Source organism: Tetrao urogallus (genome assembly GCF_951394365.1).
Source record: "Tetrao urogallus genome assembly, chromosome: 1".
NCBI lineage: Eukaryota > Metazoa > Chordata > Aves > Galliformes > Phasianidae > Tetrao > Tetrao urogallus.
The window spans coordinates 118,762,102-118,784,632 of record NC_136813.1 but is presented as its reverse complement, the minus strand read 5'-3'; the positions used below and the strand labels follow the sequence as shown (position 1 = coordinate 118,784,632).

General features: G+C 44.7%; 1 protein-coding gene across 1 annotated transcript; it reads left to right on the top strand.

The window, feature by feature from the left end:
- Positions 1-3,121: 3,121 nt before the first annotated feature.
- On the top strand, positions 3,122-10,099 carry FOXM1 (forkhead box M1; the record flags this gene model as incomplete). The annotated part of the gene is made up of 9 exons (XM_079536554.1): positions 3,122-3,668; positions 4,716-4,864; positions 5,064-5,264; positions 5,683-5,811; positions 5,962-6,045; positions 6,379-6,420; positions 7,301-7,379; positions 7,764-7,945; positions 9,050-10,099. 9 exons carry the CDS (start codon positions 3,122-3,124, stop codon positions 10,097-10,099), a joined length of 2,463 nt encoding a protein of 820 aa, XP_079392680.1.
- Positions 10,100-22,531: the final 12,432 nt, after the last annotated feature.

Genomic DNA, 22,531 nt, shown 5'->3' with positions numbered 1-22,531 from the left:
AGACCTGAGCAAAATACGAAAATATAGAACCAGCTATATTCAAAACTGAATTCAAAACTTCAGTTTGTTTTTTCCATTTAGAAGCAGATTGACACAGGTGAGCAATTTCAAAGAAAATACCTTGCAAGAAATACATTTTCTCGTTAAAGATATAAAGCTACATAACATCTTAACTGCTTACTGCTCATTATCAAAACAACTTAACAGCCCCTTTAGCAGATCCCATAAGGTTTTGAGATACAGCCTTAATGTCCACAAACCAGTGAAGTTCAGATGCTCTTTTCTGGAGATCTCTTTGACGGCCACTGAAGCTTCTCTTTCCTTCCACGAACACAGCGAACACGAACGCACGCACTAAGAACCAAACTTGGCAGTAAAGCTAGAGGCTCAGGCCAGATAACTTCTACTGAAACAGATTACCCACCATCAAACTTAATAACGACCTCCTCCACCAGACCACCCAAACCAGGCTCTTCACAGGCGGCCAGGCAGATCCCTATGCTACTTAGCAACCACCCATTGGTCCACCTCGCTTCGCCCCGCCTACCGCTGCGTTTCACTGGTCCGGGCCGGCACGTGATACCAAGGAACCGCCAGGCGCCAAATTCAAACAGGGAAACGATCGCTACTGGGGGCGGATGGGGAGGACGGCGACTGCGACCGGAAGTCCTGAAGCTAACTTTTCCTTGCGCGTCTCCTGCTCGGCTGGGGAGGGGGTGAGTTGTGACCAAGGCTCAGCATTCATTCCTTGCCGTGCTGTGATCTCCCGTTGCTTGGGCGTTCCCCGTGAGGAGCTGGGTTGCCTAGTGAGATCTCCTTTGAGAGTTCGGAGGCAAATGCCTAGATGGAGGGATCCTGGGAGAGCGGGCGGGATTCACTGGCGAGGGCGTCGGGGTTGGCAGCACCCGGCAATCCGGGAGGTCAGGGTTGAGGTTTGGAATGGGTGATGTAGGCTTGAGGGGGTACTTGCTTAGCTCTTCAGTATCCTGGTTTTTGCTTCGTTCTCATAGCTCAATGGAGTTGTGCGCTTCTGGTGTTACTCCCTGCTGCTGAAAACAGCGTTTGGCCTGTTTAGGAAATTATTTGTTCCTCTAGGAAGTGCGGTTTCCTGGGGGCTGGCTGATAGTTACGCCTCCGTTGTTGTCTTAAGGAGACCTTTCTGTAAGTGAGCAGAGAACCTTGCAAAAGGCTCTGCGTGTCCCTGAATGCTACAGCCTGCGTGTATGTTTCTGTTTCTGCCCTTCAGCTGCTGTGCAGCCTCTGAACCCACCTATTCCTTCTCACAGAGCAGTTCATCTGATGGACGTTTTCCATTTTGTGTCTTTGCAGGTGATTCTTACTGTGAGCTTTTTTTTTTTTTTGCAAAGCCAGTCAAAATTACTAATGTAAAATGCCTTTTTCATTGTTTGTTTTTGTTCTGCCCACCTTCCCCAATGATAACAATAAGTGCAACTTTTTTTTCTTTTCTCCAGTGGCTTGCTGCAAGAGGCAATGTCTCTACATCTAATTCTTAAATGACATTATATTTATAAGTATTGTTCTCAGAAGATGTTCTCAGCTTTTTACCCTGAAAGCAGTACCTTCCACCATATAATCTAAATTATCTGTCACCCAAAAATTTGAAATTTAAATTGTTTACTGCTCTATCATGAATCTATCTAGTGCTACTCAAATCTACAGAAGAAGTGACTAAAGCACTTACTTTGCCTTTATTTTGAAGTGCCTATCTTCTGCTTTAGAAGTATTGTATACTTCTAATGATCAGGGCAATTTCTGCTTCCCGCATCTTTTGCCAGCTCTTAAATCCTTTTTTTTTTTTTTTTTAGGTTGTGATCTGTTGCTTACAGCAGAGTGGTATTTCTGTGTTCTGGTTTCTCACCCCTCCAGCTTAATGGCTAGTGTGGTGAAGTCACTTCACAGCTAAGTATTAGCATCTGTAAAGCAGATACCACAGAATTGTAGAGGCTGGAGGGAACACCTAGAGATCATCGAGTCCAACCTCCCTGCTAAAGTAGGTTCCCTACAGTGGCTCACGCAGGGAAGCATCCAGATGGGTTTTGAATATCTCCAGAGAAGGAGACTCCACAGCCTCTCTGTGCAGCCTGTTCCAATGTGCCATCATTCTCACAGTAGAGAAATTCTTCCTTGTGTTAGCCTGGAACTTCCTATGTTCTGGTTTCTGCCTGTTGCCCCTTGTTCTATTGCCGATAAAAGTTTGTCCCCACTGATTTGACTCCTATACTTCAGATATTTATAAACAGCCGACTAGAATGAGGAAACTGTATTTCTCTAGGTCTGAGAAATTAGGGGTGGTAGATAAATACAGAGCTAAGGAATAATGGTGAAGAAAAACAAAATGGTATCATAGATCCATGGAATTGTAGGGGTTAGAAGTGACCTCTGTAGATCAAGTCCAATCTCCCTGTTAAAGCAGGTTCCTCATACAGGTAAACATCCAGACAGGTCTTGAATATCTCCGGAGAAGGAGAGTCCACAACAGCTCTGGGGAGCCTGTTCCAGTGCTGCATCACTCTGACAGTAAACAAGTTCTTTCTATTAGCATAGAACTTCCTGTTGTTCCAGTTTCTGCCCATTGACCCTTATTCTATTGTTGCTTGCCACCAAAGAGGCTACCCCCATCAACTTCACCCCTGCACTTCAGTTTATAAATACTATAGTTTTTATAACTATTTATAAATAGTTATGAGATCCCCTCTCAGCCTTCTCTTCTCTAGACAGAAGAGTTCCAGATCTCTCCCAGCCTTTAGATATACAGATATACGTGCTTTCCTTCTTATTAGATACATCATGGATCTCAGCTTCTGATGCAACTATTTACTCTGCAAATATTTCTCATATCATGCTTCCACAAGCTGTTGATAAAAGAGGTAAAGTGTAGTTTCCTAGTCAATCTTGTTACAAACTTTCATTTTTGTTTTTCTTTCTCTGTTTTCTAGCAGCATGGAAATTGCTGAGAACATGTGTGCTGTGAAAGACCTGCAATGTATTTGCTGACCTCTTTTATCTATTCCTACTGTCTACTGTGCACTTATGTTGTATCTTTTGTTTTGCAGGACTTGTTCCTCTCATTTTCAATGGAGAGTAACTGTTCAGATAAATAATGAGGACCAGCCCTCGCAGGCCCTTAATTCTCAAAAGAAGGAAACTGACCCTTCTACAGAAGGAGGTATCCAGTACTTCAGGTAGAGATGAGAACAGTGGTCACGATGAAAAGACACCTAAGCAGGAGCACAGCCAGGAGGACCAAAAGGACAGCCAATGCAGAGACAAAATAGACTGTGGCCTGCAGAAATTTCCAGCGGGAATAAAGATAATGAACCATCCTACCATGCCCAACACACAAGTGGTGGCCATCCCTACAAATGCAGATATCCAAAGCATCATAGAGGCCCTGACAGCAAAAGGAAAAGAGTGTGGCAACAATGGGCCCAATAAGTTCATTCTCATTAGCAGTGGGGGAACTTCTCGTTCAGCAGGTTTGATACTATCACAGCACCTTCCCTCAGTGGAGAAACCTGGCGCAGTGGCTAGGTCTTCGAATAGTCAAGTAAGAGAGAAGAATATTTCACAGACACCTGAAATTGCAGGTGGATCAATGGACTGGCATTCAGGAATTGATTCTTCATTTGCACAGAAACCGGAGAACAGTATGTAACCCTTACCCTTTTCTCCTTCTGAAAGATAAAGGGATGCAAACTGGGACAATGAGCATAGTACTTGGATCTCAGTATGCAGCAGTGAAAGTTATTCAATTAACTACAAAATAGCTGTGCATGTGTAATGGAATCTGAGGGATCTTGATGGATATACTTTGAAAGAAACAGTCCTGGCATTTGAAAACAAAACAAAACAAAAAAGCAAAATTTCTGTACTGGATAAAAATTCTAGTCTAGAAGAACAAAACATGAGGCAAAGGACTCATGAATGGAGTGCCTTAGGCAGTGACAAAAGGGGGCCTAGACCTTTGAAAGAGAACTAGACTTTGAAAGAGAAATGATTCAGACCCTTTTTATAATTAGGTAGCAAGTATTTCCTTCTTGGCTGTCTCTTGAAGCTGGTGGGCAAATGTTAGAAATTGGATTGATTTTACTTTGACTTGCTTCTCAGATCATATCTGTATTTGGAATTTAAAACAGCTATATAGATTTGGGCTACAGCAAATCTTGTCCCACAGGCTACTGCTATCTGAGAGGAACCGATAGATAGCTCCAGTAACTATATTACTGAAAACAACCCCACCATAAAAAAAAAAAAAAAAAAACCATTAGTTTTCTACTGTTGATGTTCAAAACCATGGAGAATTTTTGATTGCTACTTGGGTTATGTGCCAGGTTGGAGTTTATGCCACTTTCCTTGACTTTTGTTTACTTAATTAATCCTTTAGCTAAAAATGCTTGAATTCTCAAAGTGCTGGAGTCAACACTTTCCTGTTTTGGTTGAGAACAATCATTTGGTTTGAATGTTATGATTTGTTTGTTTTAGTTTTTGTTTTGTTTTTAATGGTACAGCTTTTTTCAGGAACTCAAGGTATGTAAACGAGAAGCTTTAGCTTTGCAATACCATCTTGTTCCTATCCTGATTCAGGGATACCCTTTCAAAAAGTATCTGTTATTACTTTCCTTTTGGCACTTGAGGTGAAGGAAGAGAAGAGACACTTGTAAATAAGTAGAGCTTTGGGCTTGTTTTCCCAACAGGCAGTGGTGAGACAATGAGCTCTGTGCTGGATAATAGTCTTACTAACATCCAGTGGCTGGGGAAGATGAGAACTGATGGACTAACTCCCTGTTCTGTGAAGCAAGGCACGGAGAAAGAGAACCAGATGCCACTACGGGGAAGAATCAAGGTAAGTAGGAGAGGACAACAGTATACGCTAAAACTTGATGAGGATGCAATCCATCTGTATTAGAAGACTTGCAAGAACTAGATGTGACAATCTCTAAATAATCTGAGCACTCTCTTTACCAATTTAAATAGCAGTACATGGAATATCCAGCCCTTGTCAACTATTCAAGCACTCATACTTTGTTTCTTCTGTCTCTCAGACTGAGAATTCTGCTGCTGTTGCCATTCCCTCCTCCTCGTGGCAGGATTCAGTATCAGAACGACCTCCATACTCCTACATGGCCATGATCCAGTTTGCCATCAACAGCACTGAGAGGAAGCGTATGACTCTGAAAGACATCTATACCTGGATTGAAGATCATTTCCCATATTTTAAGCATGTGGCTAAGCCAGGTTGGAAGGTAACAAGCAGGCCCTCAATTTCCAGTTGGCCACCGGGTGAAACCTGTGAAAGCATTCCAGCTGAAAATGAAAAGTTGTTTCCCAGCCTGCAGAGCAAGATTGAAATTAATTTAAAACCCCACCCCAAATATCCTCTCCTTTCAAATGTTCCACATTTGAATTTTTTAATTCTTTTTCTCGTTCCATTTAGGCAAAGTGGTGGGATATTTGATCACTGAAGTAAGAAGGAGGATCTTGTGTATAAAGAGAATAAGAGACTTAATGGTAGAGTTGGCTGGGTTTGCAGTGAATAATAACATCCACTTTTGAGCTTTAGAATGGAATCTTTCTGCTAGACAGTCACGTTTGAGATAGACCTTTCTGTGCTGATAACAAAAATGCTGTTTTTCAACTTCTTCCTTGTTCCTTTCTCCGCAGAATTCTATTCGGCATAACCTGTCCCTCCATGATATGTTTGTCCGTGAGACATCTGCTAATGGTAAAATCTCATTCTGGACTATTCACCCTGATGCCAACCGTTGCCTAACATTGGACCAAGTGTTTAAGGTGAATGCTTCATGCAAAGAAAATGGGACAGCTATCCAGTCCCTAATTGCCACACTAAACAGATGCACTTTAATTTGAAAGGAAAGTTAATATTCAGTGGCATCAGCCTCTATGTAGAAGCTAAATTCAGTTGCTTCTCCTGAAAAATAGATGATCTCTGTATTTGGAGGAAAAAAGAACAGGGTGCTGTGGCTTTTGCTGCTGGAGCTTCTTTGGGATGCATTCATTCTTCAGGTATCACGCCAAATGTATTAGCTTGTTCGACCTGTTTCCATAGGACTGCGGCAAAGTTCTAATGAGAAGCTTTCCACTGACTTAGACCAGCATTTCCTCTGTTGTTTGACTAGACACTCACAGGATAGAATTGTTCTGTCCCAGCTGGATTTCCCTATCTAGGAAATTTTTCAGATTTTTTTTTAAGATGTTTTTAGTCTCTTCTATGTTTTGTGCGATGGGAGGGCAGATTCATTCTCTGGTTTGCTCAGATTATGCTAGATTAATTTGTCCCTTTTTATTGTTGGTAATTTCCTCTTATTTTTCTCCTTCTCACTGCCTTGCTGCAACTAGCCGCTGGACTTGGGGTCAACATCGTCTGAGCACTCTGAATCAGTAAGACTCTGGCCTGGGCCTTGGACTTCTAATCTCCTCTTGCTAGAAAAAGATAAGAGATTTGGGGAGGGGGACAGAATCACTGCTGCACATGATTGTAGAGCTCTGTGTGCACCCATTTTTGGGGAATGGAGTCAAGCTAATTACCTTCAAGTTATATGTCCTGTCTACAGCTGGCAAGAGCTGTACAGTTTTGAGCAACTAGAAGTCTACTGCTAAAACAGGCTGCAGTGGGCAGCTTTCTGAGACTTCAGAGAGAGCTGAGACGGTGGGTTTCAGGTACAACCTCCACCTCTGAGGAAGCAGTCCCAGCCTGTTCTGAGTCTCAGAATCAAGAAGAATAGGACCTCTCTGTACTCCTTTTTAACTTCTGGAAACCAGCTGTACTGTGAAGGATAAACCTGTATGCTGTCTCTTGAACTCAGCAGTTTTAACAGTGATGGATTTTCAATGAATTAATCAGACACTATTTGTCACCACTACAGCCCTGGGCTTCATTCCTTCTGCTTAGACCATTGGCTCCTCCTGTGCCTTTGCTTGATTTTCAGGTCTATGGTTTGTATAGAGATAAAATACGCTAATCACATTTCTGCATTGAGGACACTCAAACAAGGTCAGCTCTACTGCAGACTGTTGTTGGAGCAGCTCTGTTGTACCATTTCTGTTTCTGTGTGAATTTTTAGTAGCTAGCCGTGAGATGGCATGGCTGTAAAACAGCAAGTATCACGGAGATAACACCCAGCACTCATGCTGGCTCTACGACTGCTGTTTCTATTAGCTCAGTACAGGCTTCTGATTTGCAGTTCTGAACAAAGCAGCAGAACAAAGATGAATTCTTTTATTCTTCTCTCTTCTCTTTCTTATTTCACAATGTTTACAGCAGCAAAAGCAACATGTTTCAGATCCCCAGAAGAACATGGGAAGCAACAATAGCAGCAAAACTGAATCCCAAAATGCACGTGAGTGTTTACTTCAGGCTAGACTAAAAATAATAATTGTCATAAATTCCCATCCCTCAGCATTGGGGCTAAAAGTAGTGCTGTCCTCTCTGAGGGAGGATGTGATGTGATAGAAAGATGGAGGGAACTAGCTGTTCAAACCAAGTGACAACAGAGCTTGCCCCAGTTTGAGGTCTAGGACCTTAAGGAAGGTTATATTTTGCTCTTCATCAAAGCTTCTGGCTTGGGATTTGTATTCTCAAAACTAGCAAAGAAGGCAAATGAAAGTAATTGACCAAATGGTTATCTGGAAGTATTTAGAAGCACTTACGGTTAGGTGTCTGGTTCTCCATATGCAGTGAAAGAAGGGTAGGAGGCTAGCAAATCTATTCTTTTCTCTTCCAGGACGAAAGATGAAGCCTTTGCTTCCTCGCATCAACTCCTACCTTGTTCCGATCCAGTTTCCAATGAGTCAGCCTCTCGTCTTGCAGCCTTCTTTGAAGGTTCCTCTATCTACGGTACAGGGAGCATCCCACAACAGCTCAGAGACCTTCCGGAGCAATAAACGTGTGCGCATTGCTCCAAAGGTTGTTTTCTTTGTTTCTGTCTTTTTTCCTTCTTTGTAGGGGACTGGTGGAATGAGTGTTTGTGCTTTGTATGGTTTGTTTTCTCCATAGCTATTTCCTTCCATGGATTGTGTTTTTCATGTGGTTCTTTTATGCATCTTCACTGGGTCCTCCAAGCATGTGAGCTTCTGGCTAGGTGACAATTCTTGCTTTTCCTTTTCTGTCTGTATCGTGACTATACCTGCTGGTTGAATTGCTGTATGTATGTTAATTTAATTCACTAGAGGAGTGGATGCTCTGGATTGAAAAGTCAAGGCCATGTTTCTTCCCCGCTCAGATGAAAACCAATAGGACTAGAGGAAATGGCTTTCTTCTGCCCCTGAAACACTCAGATACTTTTTTATAGCTCTAAAGAGGAAGCTGTGTTATAAGGCATTGCTTCTGAAAGAGCATCTATTTACAAGTTGAACATCTTAGAGCTTTCTAATAAATGCTTTTTGCTAATTTTGCAGAGTTCCTTGGTGTTCTGAGCTGAAGAAAAAATGTAATCTAACAGATCTTTCTCTTTGTGTCTCAATGACTGTCTCAGGCACATAAGCATTGTTAGGCTTCTTCTCGTTCCATTCTTTCTAATATTGATCCTGTTTTCCTTTATGCATCTGCTCATTTACATTCTCTCCTCCTATGATTTCTTTTCCCCTGTGTGTTTTTCTTTTGATAATTTTAATATTCTGATTTGATTTTTTCTTCATTTCTATGAAGTATGCCATCACACTTTTTGTTATTGCATACATAAATAGTGTAAGGAGGATCAAACGCAGAAATGTTCACCTGCCTGTCCTCGAAGCTGCTCATAGCAGATATACTCTAAAGGATGTAACTTCAAGACAAGTAGCTAAAATCCTTCCCATTGTGATATCTCTGTGTCAATTTCAAAGGCAGATCAATGTTTAGCTGTTGTTATTGCTGCCTCACTGTGAAGATCCTCCTTTTACTTGTCCTGCTGTCCATAGCTGCTGGTCTTTTTTTTTTTATCTTCCACTGTCATTCGCATTATGAGTGGTTAAGATTCTTGTTTACTGACTGCATGTTGCTTGTTTTTGTTGTTTTTTTTTTTTTTTGTAGATGTCGCTCTCTACTGAAGAGTCATCCTCTTTACCCATAGTTGCGGCAAAGGAGGAGAGCCAATTTGATGAAGGATTTTTTTCCCCAACACATTGTCTGAAGGAGAACAACTGTCAGCTTGGTGAGGAATCATCTTCTTTCCCTGAGGCACTCTGCATTAAGGAAGAGGAAAGCTCACAGCTGGGGGACTGGCTGTCCCCTTTTGCTTCAACCATAACTGTAAAGGAAGAGCCAGACTTGTTTGTCCCAGCCTCAGCCATGACAGAGAAGAAATGTTTCACTATACTGAAGTCACCATCTAAGGGTGTTTCTGACACATTAGTTATAAAGAGATGTGAGAGGCGGGAAATGAGCAGATCCAGAAGGAAACAACACCTAGCACTGCCTTGCTCAGAAGAGCCTGTCGTCATCTTTCCAGAGAGCAATGAATTTGATCCTTTCCAGTTAGGGGCAGACCTCCCCTTACTGCAGGAAAACCAGCCTCTAGAAAATGTATCACAGCTGAGATGCCTGCAGGAGGAAGAGGGGCCTTTTAAAACACCAGTCAAAGAGATGTTCAACAAGTTGCCAGTTTCTTCCACTCCCTGCAAAGCAGCGACTACTACCCCCCCACTAGGGGGCCTTGACCCCTGGAAGTCTGCATCGTCAGCCAAGAGAGGTAATGAGCTGGATTTCAGTCCAGTGAGAACCTTTCAGCTGCCGATCACAGCCTTCCAGGAGAACCAAGACTTGCTGGCTTTTAACAGCACGCCTCTTAAAAATCCTCTCCCCGAGTCCTCTTGGGAACTGCTCAATACAGAATCCAATGACACAGCACACGGCCCCCTCACGAGCTCTCCATCTTTTATTCACAAATCTAGTAAGCAGTTGCCCCTTGAACTACCAGCCTCTAGTTTTACTGAAAACCGATCGCTCATGGAGGGCCTGATTTTGGACACCATGAATGACAGTTTGAGCAAAATCCTTTTAGATATCAGCTTTCCCGGTCTTGAGGATGAAAACTTAGGAACAGACATTAGTTGGTCTCAGCTTATACCTGAACTGAAGTAAACTGTCCGGAAGACTGAATTTGGCTTTATCTGGATTTTACAGAAAGCGCTCCTCTTCTGAGATCTGTTGATGTAATGAAAAGCAGACAGTCTTTTTAGACAATTCCTTCATTTGTGGGAGTACTGACTCCTGCTAAGCTGGGAAACGGGCCGGTTGGCTGCTATGAGCTGCCTGTTTGAGCTGCAATGGACTATTTATGTGCGTCAAGATAGAACCTCTCTAATCTGGTGCTAGAGTGGAGTCCCTGGAGAGGGGTTAGCATCTAGATAGGCCCTGAACAGCCCTGGCTAATCGAGGTATGAGAGGAAACGGGTACACTCCTCAATTATGTCCAGTAGGAAAGGCTCTGAGCACTTCCTCCTTCTCTGTCCTTACTTACTTTTACTTTGTTCTCATCTTATTAGCATCTTCTGTGTAGGTTTAATGGCTTTAAGCCCTGTACATGCCTTAAATTACTAGCTCTTTATTACAATGGTAACTTTATTCTTGTAGCGTTGTTAGGGGAATATTTGAGTTGGCAAATTATTTAGCTTAGCATTGTCCATATGTTCCACCTGCCCTGTATTCCTCTAGATGAGAGCCCAAACAACCATTTTCTTTTAATCCAAAGACACATTGGCCTTGAAAGTTGCCAAGGCGGAAATCTGAAGAATCATCTATATGTGACTGAGTGACTACTCAAGCTAAACAGAAAAAAAATGGTTAACTGGATTGCAGCATGAAATCTTGGTTCATTTTTCCTTCTGAGCTCTCCTTCCCTTCCCAGGCTGGAATGGAGAAGAGCTGTAACTCTTCGGGTTCCATAGTCCTATTAATCACAGAATCACAGAATTGTAGGGGTTGGAAGGGACCTCCAGAGATCATCAAGTCCAACCCCCCTGCCAAAGCAGGTTCCCTACACCAGGTTGCACAGGTAGGCATCCAGGCAGGTCTTGAACATCTCCAGACAAGGAGACTCCACCACCTCCCTGGGCAGCCTGTTCCAGTGCTCCGTCACCCTCACTGTAAAGAAGTTCTTGCGCACGTTTGTGCCGAACTTCCTATGCTGCAGTTTCCGGTCGTTTCCCCTTGTCCTGTCTCCACTCACCACTGAAAAGAGTCCGGCCTCGCCATTCTGCCCCCCACACCTTAGATACTTATAGACCTGGATCAGGTCCCCTCTCAGTCTTCTTTTGTCGAGGCTGAACAGACCCAGTTCACTCAGCCTTTCTTCATAGGGGAGATGCTCCAGGCCCTTCACCATCTTTGTGGCCCTCCGCTGGACTCTTTGCAAGAGATCCCTGTCTTTTTGTACTGGGGAGCCCAGAACTGGACGCAGTACTCCAGATGAGGCCTCACCAGGGCAGAGTAGAGGGGGAGGATCACCTCCCTCGACCTGCTGGCCACGCTCTTTTTAATGCATCCCAGGATGCCATTGGCCCTCTTGGCCACAAGGGCACACTGCTGGCTCATGGCCAACCTGTCGTCCACCAGGAATTCCCAGGCTGGAATGGAGAAGAGCTGTAACTCTTTGGGTTCCATAGTCCTATTAATATGTACGTAGAGGGCTTGGTGGAGTCACAGTTGCAATAAGATGGATTTCTACAGAGTGGTTAAAGCAGCTTTCATTTCAGACATCAGCTGAAAACGTGAAACAGAACCTGTAAAGTGAATACTGGTATTTTCACTGGCAATTGACCTCTGGGAATGAAAGGTATGTTTCTCCCCATTGCAATAGGACTACTCTTCCCACTTCTTTAGACCTCATGTCAAGAGAGGAAATGGCCATGGAAAGAGCTAATCCTGCTTCCAGACAAATGATGACTCATGCATCTACATACTCAATAAAGTTTTTGCAGGGGCACAGCTGAGTATCATCTTTACTGCAGCCACTTCTAGCAAGGTGCTTTGGCTGGACCAGAGTATGAACAAATGCTTTTGCTTGCCTTGCCATGGGCTTTAGCCTTGGATCTTAGTTCTGGGGAAAGAGACAGGTTGCTGTGGGAGGGGAGAGTATCAATGTGTTGATACTCCCTTGATGATGTGTTTAGTACAAGTCTGCATTTCTAAGAACCACTCCATACAGGGGTGCTGGTTTGTGCGAAAGGGCTGTTGATAAACTAGCTTCAGTAGCAGGGAGCGATCTGGGCAAACTTCAACTTGTGTGTCACTACTTACAAGACATCAGCAGACACACCTTGCCTCAGAATTTTCTCCAAATCTTAGCGATCTTTCTTGGTATGGTGCCAGTGACAGTCCCTGAAAGTCTCTTACTGCCTGATGGGGGTAAGTTATCCTGAAATTTTCTGTTACCTCAGGCAACAGAATTTCTTAGACTCTCGTTGTCCTACCTGAAGCACTGAGAATTGGAATGAAATTCCTTTAAGCAGTCATAGAGCTTGAAAAGCTGTAAGAAATTAAAAAGGAATAGAGAGGCCAAGCATGTACTTTAGGCTTTTCACCCACAGCTGTATCACAAGGAGCTCCGCTAGAGATGCCGAGGGAAAGTGCGTGAAGTTGAATCCTCTGTTTTGGAATTCAGGATATGCCTACTGCATGTGTGATCTCTGGTTTGTCTTACGCAATGCTCTGGTACAAAACACGGAGCAAATCCACTTCTGGTGGACTGGAGAACTACAGACTCTGATGCTGTGGGCCAATGTAATAAGATAGGAGGCATTACTTTTGGAGCAGCTTGTGTGTGTGTGTGTCTAGGAAATGATGCGCAGTGCAGTTGCTCACCACCTGCTGACTGATGCCCAGCCAGTCAACAAGTAATGGCAGGTGACTATCACAGCCGAAACCAGGACAATATCCACGCTTGTTCCATACCGTTTACATCATGCTTTCCGGTCCCGCACTTGCCAAAGTACCCTGGTTAATCACCACCACCCTTGCTCGGTTCCATCAAGGTTCATCCTTTGTTAATCTATGTAACTTACTGGAGTAATATTGATACAGCAACCACACTGGTGATGACATACGGTATTATATAGCAATTAACACATGAAGGCCTCTTCAAAAGTAGCGCCCCCTACTTTATTACGTTGGCCCATAATGTCTAAGGCAGATGTTGGTGGCATGGCAGTAGAGGCTGAACCTTCCCGCTAATATTCCGTTTCATTTTGTTGCTGTGTGACAGATGACAGCTTAGGGGCAGTCTGGCAAAATGGCATCAGGCATGCAAGCGCATATGAAGCAAAGATGTGGAATTGAATTTCTCCGTGCAGAAGAAATTGCATCCGATGACATTCATCGACGCTTCCTGAGCATTTATAAATAACAGATAGTGGATGTTAGTGCAGTGAAGGGGGGGCGGTGCATTTCAGCGGTGACGGCAACAGTGGATCACCTCTGCTGGTGCAGATTTTTACAAGTGCAGCACTCTCGTGCGTGGCTGGCGAAGATGCATGGCTAATGGTGGTGACTATGTTGAAAAATACTGTTCTGTAGCTCTGTCACACGTTGGGCTCTCCATGTCTGTTGTAGTTTCCATGGAAATAAATAGGAGGCACTACCACTGAGTGTTCTCCCCCCAGAATCAAATCCCCCCGAGGTACACATCAGAATTCCCCATCCTACCATGTTACCCACAACATCCACCCCAGTCCTTGAGCAAAGTAGTCCCACGGATAGGCTTGCCCAAAACAGGAATAACTCGGATTATTTTCCCCAGCATGCTCTTTATCATGTGCACTGGGGGAACTTTATCTGTTTCTACAGCACATAGGGGTTCTGATTAGGCAGTGCCAGCTCAATTGGCAGATCCTCTAGTGTTAACTAACAAAGTGGCCTTTGCTAAATGTGTACCTTAACGCTCTCAAAGTGTCCCAGTACCCATTGCTCCCAAAGTAGTCTGGGATTCACAGTCCATTGTATCATTCAGTTTTTTCCATGGGCTGGTGTGATAGGATGTCAACGGTTTACAGGCTGGTTTGGCCCGGTTCCATGAGTAGTGAGGCAGGGGGACCTATGCCACAGGGAAGGGAAAAGGGAAAAGGGTAGAGAGATGGGCCTAAAAAAAAAAGCAGCAGCAACAACCTGAGGAGAAAGACGCTCATTTACTAAAGAAGATATCAGAATGCAAGATAGCACACTATAATACAGTATAATACAATTGAAGTTAATAAACCAAATAAATTGAGAGAGAGTCCAAAAAGCCAAAGGCCTTACTCTAAGCAAGATGATACAATACGGCTGGGAGCAGAAATGAGCCAGAAGATCAAAAGGGGAGATCAAGTGACTTACAGACAGCTTTTGTCTTTCCCTCTGAGCAGAAACGGTAACAGAACAGCAATAGCCCTCGGGGTAAAGAGAAGTTCTCTTTACACTGCCTCAGTGTAAAGAGAAGTTCTCCTTCTCTTCTGGGACAGGTACCTGGAACTGGAGCATTAACTCTTAAATCCTAGTGCACTACATGATGTTATACTGCAGAATACTGATAACAAAAAATCATAAAGCCATGACACGGGAGATGTGATTTACCCGCTCAGTGCCGTGCTCTTTGGCCCACGTATCATGAATCTTTTTTCATAAATGAGTCCAGTTGTCTAAGTCAGTTCTTTCTTGGGTGCCTGTAGCTGTAAGTCTTGCTTCTCAAGGCCCAGGATAGTGTTTTGGATAGTGGCATGGGCTGTAGGATTTGCTTCTAGCCACCTGGTGGTTACCTCCACCACTGTAAGCATGTGGTGATTACTGTATCAGATTTGTTGGAAGTGTGATATCCATCAGCTCACCCCGTATTTATATTTCAGCCATTGTTCTACATACCAGAGAGGCTTTATCCACTCGGCTTCCTTGATTGAAGCACATTGTGCATTTGTGGATAACCTGTGCAGTAGTGTCCGTGGTCAAGTCTTCCCCTCGAACGTTTGCATGTTTGAGCCCATTGTATGTTGCATCTTTTGCTAGGTGGCCTGACGTATGGTGGACCTATCAAGCTATAAAAAATTCACCCTTATGTTGCCAGTGGAGATCTTCCTGAACCACTTCAATTTTAATAGCCTGATCCACCTGCTTTATATTTAGATGTTCTTCAGTGGCCTAACTCAGATATAGGAGCAGCTACATGACACGCCAGGCAGCAACATTGGAAGGCCTTTGCCTCTGCACATTGTCTTGATTCACTAAATTCACTTGATTCAATTGATTTACTAAATGTATATCTCAGTGCTCTTAAAGTGTCCCTGCATCCACTGCTCTTAGAACTGTCTTTAACAGCCCATTGCATCATTCAGTTTTTTCCTTGGACTGGTGTATGCCTTTTTCCATACCGACTGGAGAATGAGATGCTGGAGAGCAGCCCCACTGAATAAGATGTGGGGCTCATCTGGCACACAATGATGAATTCTTCCTTAAAATGTTCTAAATAAAACTTAGGACACAACAAACAGCAGAGGCAGACAAGTAGGAGCACGTTAGGAAGGAGCTGGGCAAACCAATTAGTATGATAGCGCTTTATCTCAATTGTCCAAAGAAAATTTTCTTTAGGTCTCATGAGATGCATAATGGAGTTTGAACTTGGGAGGGATATTTCTGCGTGAATAAATGAAGTAAATTGTTTTTTTTGTTTTGTTTTAAGTTAATTCAAATAATTAAAAATGAGATAAAAACAACCAGGCAGAGAAAAAGTGCTGCCACTGTAATACTGCTTGAAGGAGAATTAGGTAAATTCCCTTGGCTTGTTTTTGACTACGATCCTGCTTTCTCAGGTGTTAACAATGATCCGTGTCCAAAAGTAAAATCAGGAGAAAGAAGATCAGCATGGTGGAAGACTGATCCACTGATTAGAAATGACCATTGAGAAAGGAACGTTTGCAAAAGACCAAGAAGGACCTTTGGGACTTAATGGTGACAATGTGCTGTGTATCTGCTGCTGCGAAGAAGAGATGAGCAGTGTTGGCAAAGAATGGAGAGATGATAAAATAGGTATTCAGGAAAACAACTCAGTGGCTCTCCTCTGGATCGCTGTGAGCACGGTGGGCTAGTAAGGAGGGTTGAAGATTCAGAAATAGATGTGTTAGGAGGCTAGCTTAAGAGATGAAGTTGACTGATGAGATAGGAAAAGAGAAACTGTGTAGTGAACTAGACCAGCTGTCAGATCTAATTCAAACCTGCCCCAAGGCAAGTCTGGCAGGCATGACAGGACAAATGACTGCTACGGAGCTGGGACTACCTACTTTGCCTGCCGTGCCAGTTAGGTGTGAATGTATCTTTTCAATGCAGCGATGGGTTGGTCATGGAAAGTGCTCTGCAGATGAGGGAAGACTGGGAAGAGAAGGCAGAAAGGGAGAAGGGATGCACAGAGCCCCCACGGAACAGTGGGAGTCATTTTAAAGTCAACTACCTAGAAGAGTGGTTTGAGAAAAGCCAGAGAGGACATCCCATTGGTGTTACGCGAATGGTTTCCTATCTCGGATGCTCTCGAAACAGTTAAACTGTCTCTAAACACGCAATTCTGTGGTGCTGGGGCTGGCTTGTGTTGCAGCCGTTTAGCTACGCGGGGTGAAAGCCGCATTCCTGAAGTAGCTCCGAAGAAGCCTGTGAGTCAGGCCTGGCTGCAAGGGGCTAGACGTGGGGCTGTGCTGGCCTGCGATCACCGCGCTGAAGGGCCGAAGCGTGGCTCTCAAGAGCGCTTGACCCGGCAGCCGAAGGGGACTGCACGGGGGCTGGCAGCTGCTAGATGACCGCCCGGGCTGCGACTGAACGCTCTGTAGCCCCGGGGCTTCCGGCGCGGGCGCTGGTTTCTCGTCCGCGTACCCCCACGCCCGGGAAAACAACAGGCAAGCGGCGGCGTTTCCGCGGCTTGTCCGCCGTTTGGAGCCGAGCCGTCCTGAACAGCGATCGCAACTTCTTTTGCCGACCCTCACCGCCGCACTGCTTTCTGGAGGTGGCCGTGTCCCCTCCGCTCCCGACAGCCGAGCCCGCTCGGCTCTGCTCCCGGCTTTTCCCTCGCGGCCGCCTGGAGTTTCCTTCCTCCGCTCCCGATTGTGGGACAGCCCGCCCCTGCGGGCTTTTCTTCCGGCCGCTGCCCCACGATCCCCCCTCCCCTCCCTGAGCGCGCACGTCCCCTAGCCGGAGAGGGCCGATCCCCTCTGGATTTTGCGCACAACCCCGCCTCGGCCTTTCTCTCGCCTCCCCCTTCTGCCCCTGGCCAGTCCCCTCCCTAACCCTCTTCCATCCTCTACATTAGACGGGAGTGCCCTCCCTCAGTCGCGTTCATTTCATACCAACTCTCATTCCACGCGTTCCTCACTCACTCCTTTCAAACTCCAGGGAAAATAAAAACCCTCGCTTTTCCGATCAAACTCCGGCTCGAACGCTGCCTCCCCCCGCCGCCGCGCAGTCTCGCCGTCCTGCTCGCCGCTCCGCGCTCTTCAGGTAAGTCGGTGGCACTCGGCCGGCGCCGCTTTGTGTGCTCCTGCTTAACTCCGGCCCGGCCGGCCAGGCCCGGCATTGTTCAGCCCGTCTCCACTTCCTGCCTTCCCGGGGACTTCGGGAAAGGAGAGTCCCGAGAATACGCTCTGGAGCCGCCCCGAGGGGAACCACCCCGGCAACTTTCTTTCTTTCTTTCTTTCTCTCTGGCTCGCTGGTAACAATGCTGAGTGAGAAGCTGATCCGCTTCCCTGTCCAAAGCCCTGGGGACCCAGGGGTGGGGATCGAGCAAGGGAGAGAGGCATGTAGTAATCAGTTTTATCTGCTCTTTTGGCATGAAGTCCTGGAGCAGAAGGAGGATTTGAAGCTGGTCCTCACTGCCTCAGTGTAACAGCAGCTGCTCTTCCCTTTCTCAGGTCAGGACATGCTATTTCCCGATCTCTTTCCCGCGGGGTAGTGGGGAGTGAGTGCCTGCTGGGGAAAAAAAAAGGGTAAAAGAAAGGGTTCGAAGTTGGACACGTGCAACAGAGCAGATGTGAACGTACGAAGGAAGTCATCAGAAAATTCTCAACGGAGGCAACTGGTTCCTTTCCCCTTCCCGTGCCTGCGCAGGACTTTGGGAACTCTGCTGCTGGTGCATCAGCAGAGAACTGCTAACACCTCTCGTGGAAAAAATAGGTTTCTGCCTGTTTTATAGAGTTGATCTGGGGGGACAATTAAAGGGAGGAACAGAACTTTTTGTAGTAAGGATATAAATCCTACTGTAAACTACGGAAAGTGCTTTGGAGTAAAACAAAATTAGCAATAATCAGCAAAAAACATCCATGGTATTACATGTGGGTTGTTATAATGCGTTTATGAAAAGATGAGGAAATAGTGTTTTCCTAGTGTTTTTTAATCAGAAGTTATAACACTTCAATTTTGGTGGCATGCTCCTGGAAAGGATTTTAAAACAAACAACCCTCTTCCCCCCTCTCCTCACCCCCACCCCCCCCCCCCCACCCCCCCTCTTCAAACACACACACACACACACACACACAAGGAAAAAACAGTGAAAACCAACCCTATTCTCCCAAGTAATCTTTTATCTTGTGCAGAATTTTACTTTATTTTGTTTAGAATGAGGGAAAGAGTGCAACAGTGCAGCTCAAGTAGGTATTTTGTGGACTAAGTGAACCAATTTTTGTTTTGCTTTTAATTTAACCTGAAGTTATACTCCTGTTACTTTCTAACCTTAAGAGCAGAGCTCTGTAGGTCTGCTACAAAGAATCAACACAAAATAACTTTTTGAACACGTGGGGGATGGGTGCCAGGGAAGATTTTTTATTTTTTTTTTTCTTGTTTCCTATTACTTGGAGCAGATCTGTTTCCCTTAGACTATATCCCATATCCCTGTCTGCGTCCAAACAGTGGACTATTCGCTTGTTTGCCCATCTGTCTGTGAAGGTGGAAGACATTTTATGTTTCCTTCTCCAGGAGGTGGGCAGTATGATGGGAAAGGAATCAACTGAAAAGAAGAAGGGGGAAAAGAGGTGTTTTTTTAACCATAGTTTACTTGAATGTAGGAGTAGAAGGTGTTTTGCGCAAATCTGCTGATGATACTAAATTGGAAGGAGCTTTTGACTCCATAGAGGCTAGAGAGGCCTTGCAGAAAGATGGAGAAAAAATAGGGAGCTGGGCAATCACTGACCACGTGAAGTTTAACAAGGGGAAGTCCAGATTCTGCAACCTGGGAAGAGGCAATCCTAGCTATATGTACAGACTGGAGAATGAGATGCTGGAGAGCAGCCCCACTGAAAAAATCTGGGGGTCTTGGTTGGCAGCAAATTGAAAATGAATCAACAGTGTGCCCAGGCAGCCCAGAAGGCCAACCACAGCCTAGGGTGCATCAAACATGGTGTTTCTAGCTGCTCAAGGGAAGTGCTTCTCCTGCTTCACACTGTAGTGGTGAAGCCCCACCTCGAGCACTGTGTGCAGTTCTGGGCATCACAGAAAAAGAACATAAAGCTAAGAGAGTGTCCAAAGGAGGACTACAAAGATGGATCTAGACAGGAAGGTGTATGAGGAGCAGTGGAAATCCCTTGGTTTTCTCAGTATGGAGAAGAGATCAAGGAGAGACCTCATCATGGCCTACAGCTTCTTCACTGTGGGGAGTGGAGGGGCAGGTGCTGATCTCTCTGTCCCAGGCATGTGGATCTGAATGGAAGTCATCCCTTCTGCTGAGGCAGTTGGGCGGAGCAGCTCTGCCATGCATGGGGATCAGTTCTGTGCTGTGTCAGTTCTCTGCACCAGTATGCCCTCCTGCTCCCACCATCCTTCCCACCAGCTGTCCCAGCTGCTAATGAAATTCCCTTTTTGGCAGGGGCAAGGCCTCTACTTAAATTCACTGTGACTGCACTCCATGCTCTTTCAGCCCTTCAGAGCAGCACATCTGCTTTCAGAACCACAGAATGGTTAAAGCTGAAAAGGGCTTTTGGAGGTCTTCCAATCCTATTTTGCTCAGGAAGAGATACCCAGAGCACATTGTCCAGAACCATGTCCAGGTAGCTTTTGAAGGTCTCCAAGGAGGAAGACTCCACAACTTTTCTGTACCAGTGCTTGGTCAGTCACACAGTAAAGAAGTGTTTCCTGATGTTTAGAGAGAACATTTATGTTCCACTTTGTGCTTGTTTCTCTTATCCTGGCTCTGGGCACCACTGAAAAGGCCTAGCTCTATCCTCTTGGCACACTCCCTTCAGGTAATTATGGACATTGATGAGTTCTCTCCTGAGCTTCTTCTACTCCAGGCTGAACAGTTCCAGCTCTCAGCCTCTCCTTGTAGGAGAGGGTGCTCCAGTCTCTTAATCAACTTTGTTGCTCTCCACTGGACTCCTTTTTGGTTGACTCCATGTCTATGTTGTGCTGGAATCCCAGAACTGGACTCAGCACTCTGTGTATGATCTCTGATGCTGAGTAGAAAAGAAAAATCACCTCTCTTGATCTACAGGCAATACTTTGCCTAATATAACCAAGAATATAAATATAAAGTTTTATTAACAGAAAAGGCACTTTGCTGATTCATGTTCAGCTTGGTGTCTACCAGAACACCTAGGTCCTTTTCAAAGATTGTTCTCTCAGAGACTAGTAATGAGCAAGCCTCTGGATAAGAACATATTCATTGCCTGAGGTGTAACAGGGAGGTCACAAAAACAGCTCGTTAGCAAGGCATGGCCTCTCCTGCCATGAAAGGAAGCAGGTCCTACCAAATTGAAGTCTACAAGACCTGGCAGCATAGGCAGGCTAGCAACAACCCTGTATGTAACATAATGCAGCAGCTCAGAAGTGGATAGTCAGACATATTCCTATGCTGTTCTTTGTACATTTTTCAGTAGGAAATAGGTTGAGGAATCTTTTGTCTTCTAGTACTACATGTTTGCTGAGTCCAGGTACAAAAACAAAAAGAAACCTGTGTACCTGCTTTGCTTTGATATTGACTCCTATCACACCCTGTCCCAAAAATGAGAACTGTGTTGCCCTGCAGATTAGAGATGTCAGTCAGCCTTAACAATAATGGTCTGCATGAGGTCTCAAGTACTTGATCTAGTGAGATACTCCTTGTAAGAACTGCCTATTATTAGCAGCTCTGCTGATTAAATTAATCTTTCTAATCTTGAGAATCCCTCATGTGTGAACAGCATTCAATAGCTAAAAATCACAGTGTATTTCATTTATGGTCTGTAACAGAATGACTGAAACAATTTTACCATGGACCTGCTCACTTCTTCCATATCCTGCTGTAAAAGGCAATGTAGGCTCTTCTGGAACTCCAACAATAAGAAATTATACATTTCAATGGAGACCTCACATTTCCAGCTTTATCACAACTATGTATGACAATTTTTTTAATGGAAAAAAAAGTTGCTGCATGAGCTAAAGCATTTTGAAAGTTCTAAGAAAGTCTGAAGATCTAGCTTCTTCCCTCCCAGGAATCAGAATCCTCAGCTTATATCACTTCACTAATCATATTAATGCCTTGAGATTTTACATCAGACAGTCTAAAATGATGAGCTGCACCAGGAACCTGCTCTCATTTTAAGAGCAGGTTCTCCTAAGAGTCCTGAGAAGGTCTCCCAGCTACCTGTCAAAACTCCCTTCAGGTCTTCCTTCATCATCTTCTTCTTCTCATTGTTTCTTATCAGCTCAAAAGTGAAAATGTTCTCCCTTTCTCCATTTCGTTGGTGATATAGAAGAGACTCCCCCAGGAGTCTGCTCTTGCATCAGATGCCTTCACAGTCCCGAAGATCAGCTACCTATCAATGCTTAGCATCTTCCCAGCCTGAGTAACAAGAAAGGGACACAGTGGGGAGATGCAAAGAATCTACTCTTTCTGTGGGAAAGGTTACAGGGAAAGGGAAAGGTTATTTGGATGCCAAAATTTGAGATGAATCAGAGAAGGGAGGATGGAAATTCAGAGATCTGCTGTCAGTTCCCTGCCTTCTTCCCATGGCCCAGATGATAGCTGGCAGCCAAATTGGCACCATGCTCCGAGTATTTAAGGAGTAAAGATCAATAATCAACTGTGCTGTGGGCCTCTGCAGTTGGCTGGGAAAAGACCAGGAAGAGGAATTGAGGGAGTTTTTTACTTAACTTTTTCAACTACTGCATTGTAAACCATAAGCAGAATGTGAATGATCTGACTCTTTACCCATGAGTTGATGGGGAAACAGAGGCACTGGGGACTCAGCTCCATGCAATAAGCCATGACAGTTTTGGCCAAAGAGTCAGTAACAGCTCTCCTGCTCCAAACACTGGGCAAAGCTGTCAAGTCAATATACTTCAAGTTGCAATTTATACACTTACCAGGCCTCAACATTCTGATCAATTGCAAAGCTAGTCTGAGGCATGCACAGCAGCCCAGCTCATTGGTAGTCCTGGTCTGCTTCAGATATTTTACTTGCATGTTGATAAACTCCTATATCAAACTGCTGCTCCACTTGGGAGTTTCTCCTTCCCTTTCCCTTTCTCCTTTCTCTCTCCTTTCCTTCTTTCCTTTCCAAAATATAAAAGCAGTTGTTTATGCTGTAGCATGTTAGCTACTTT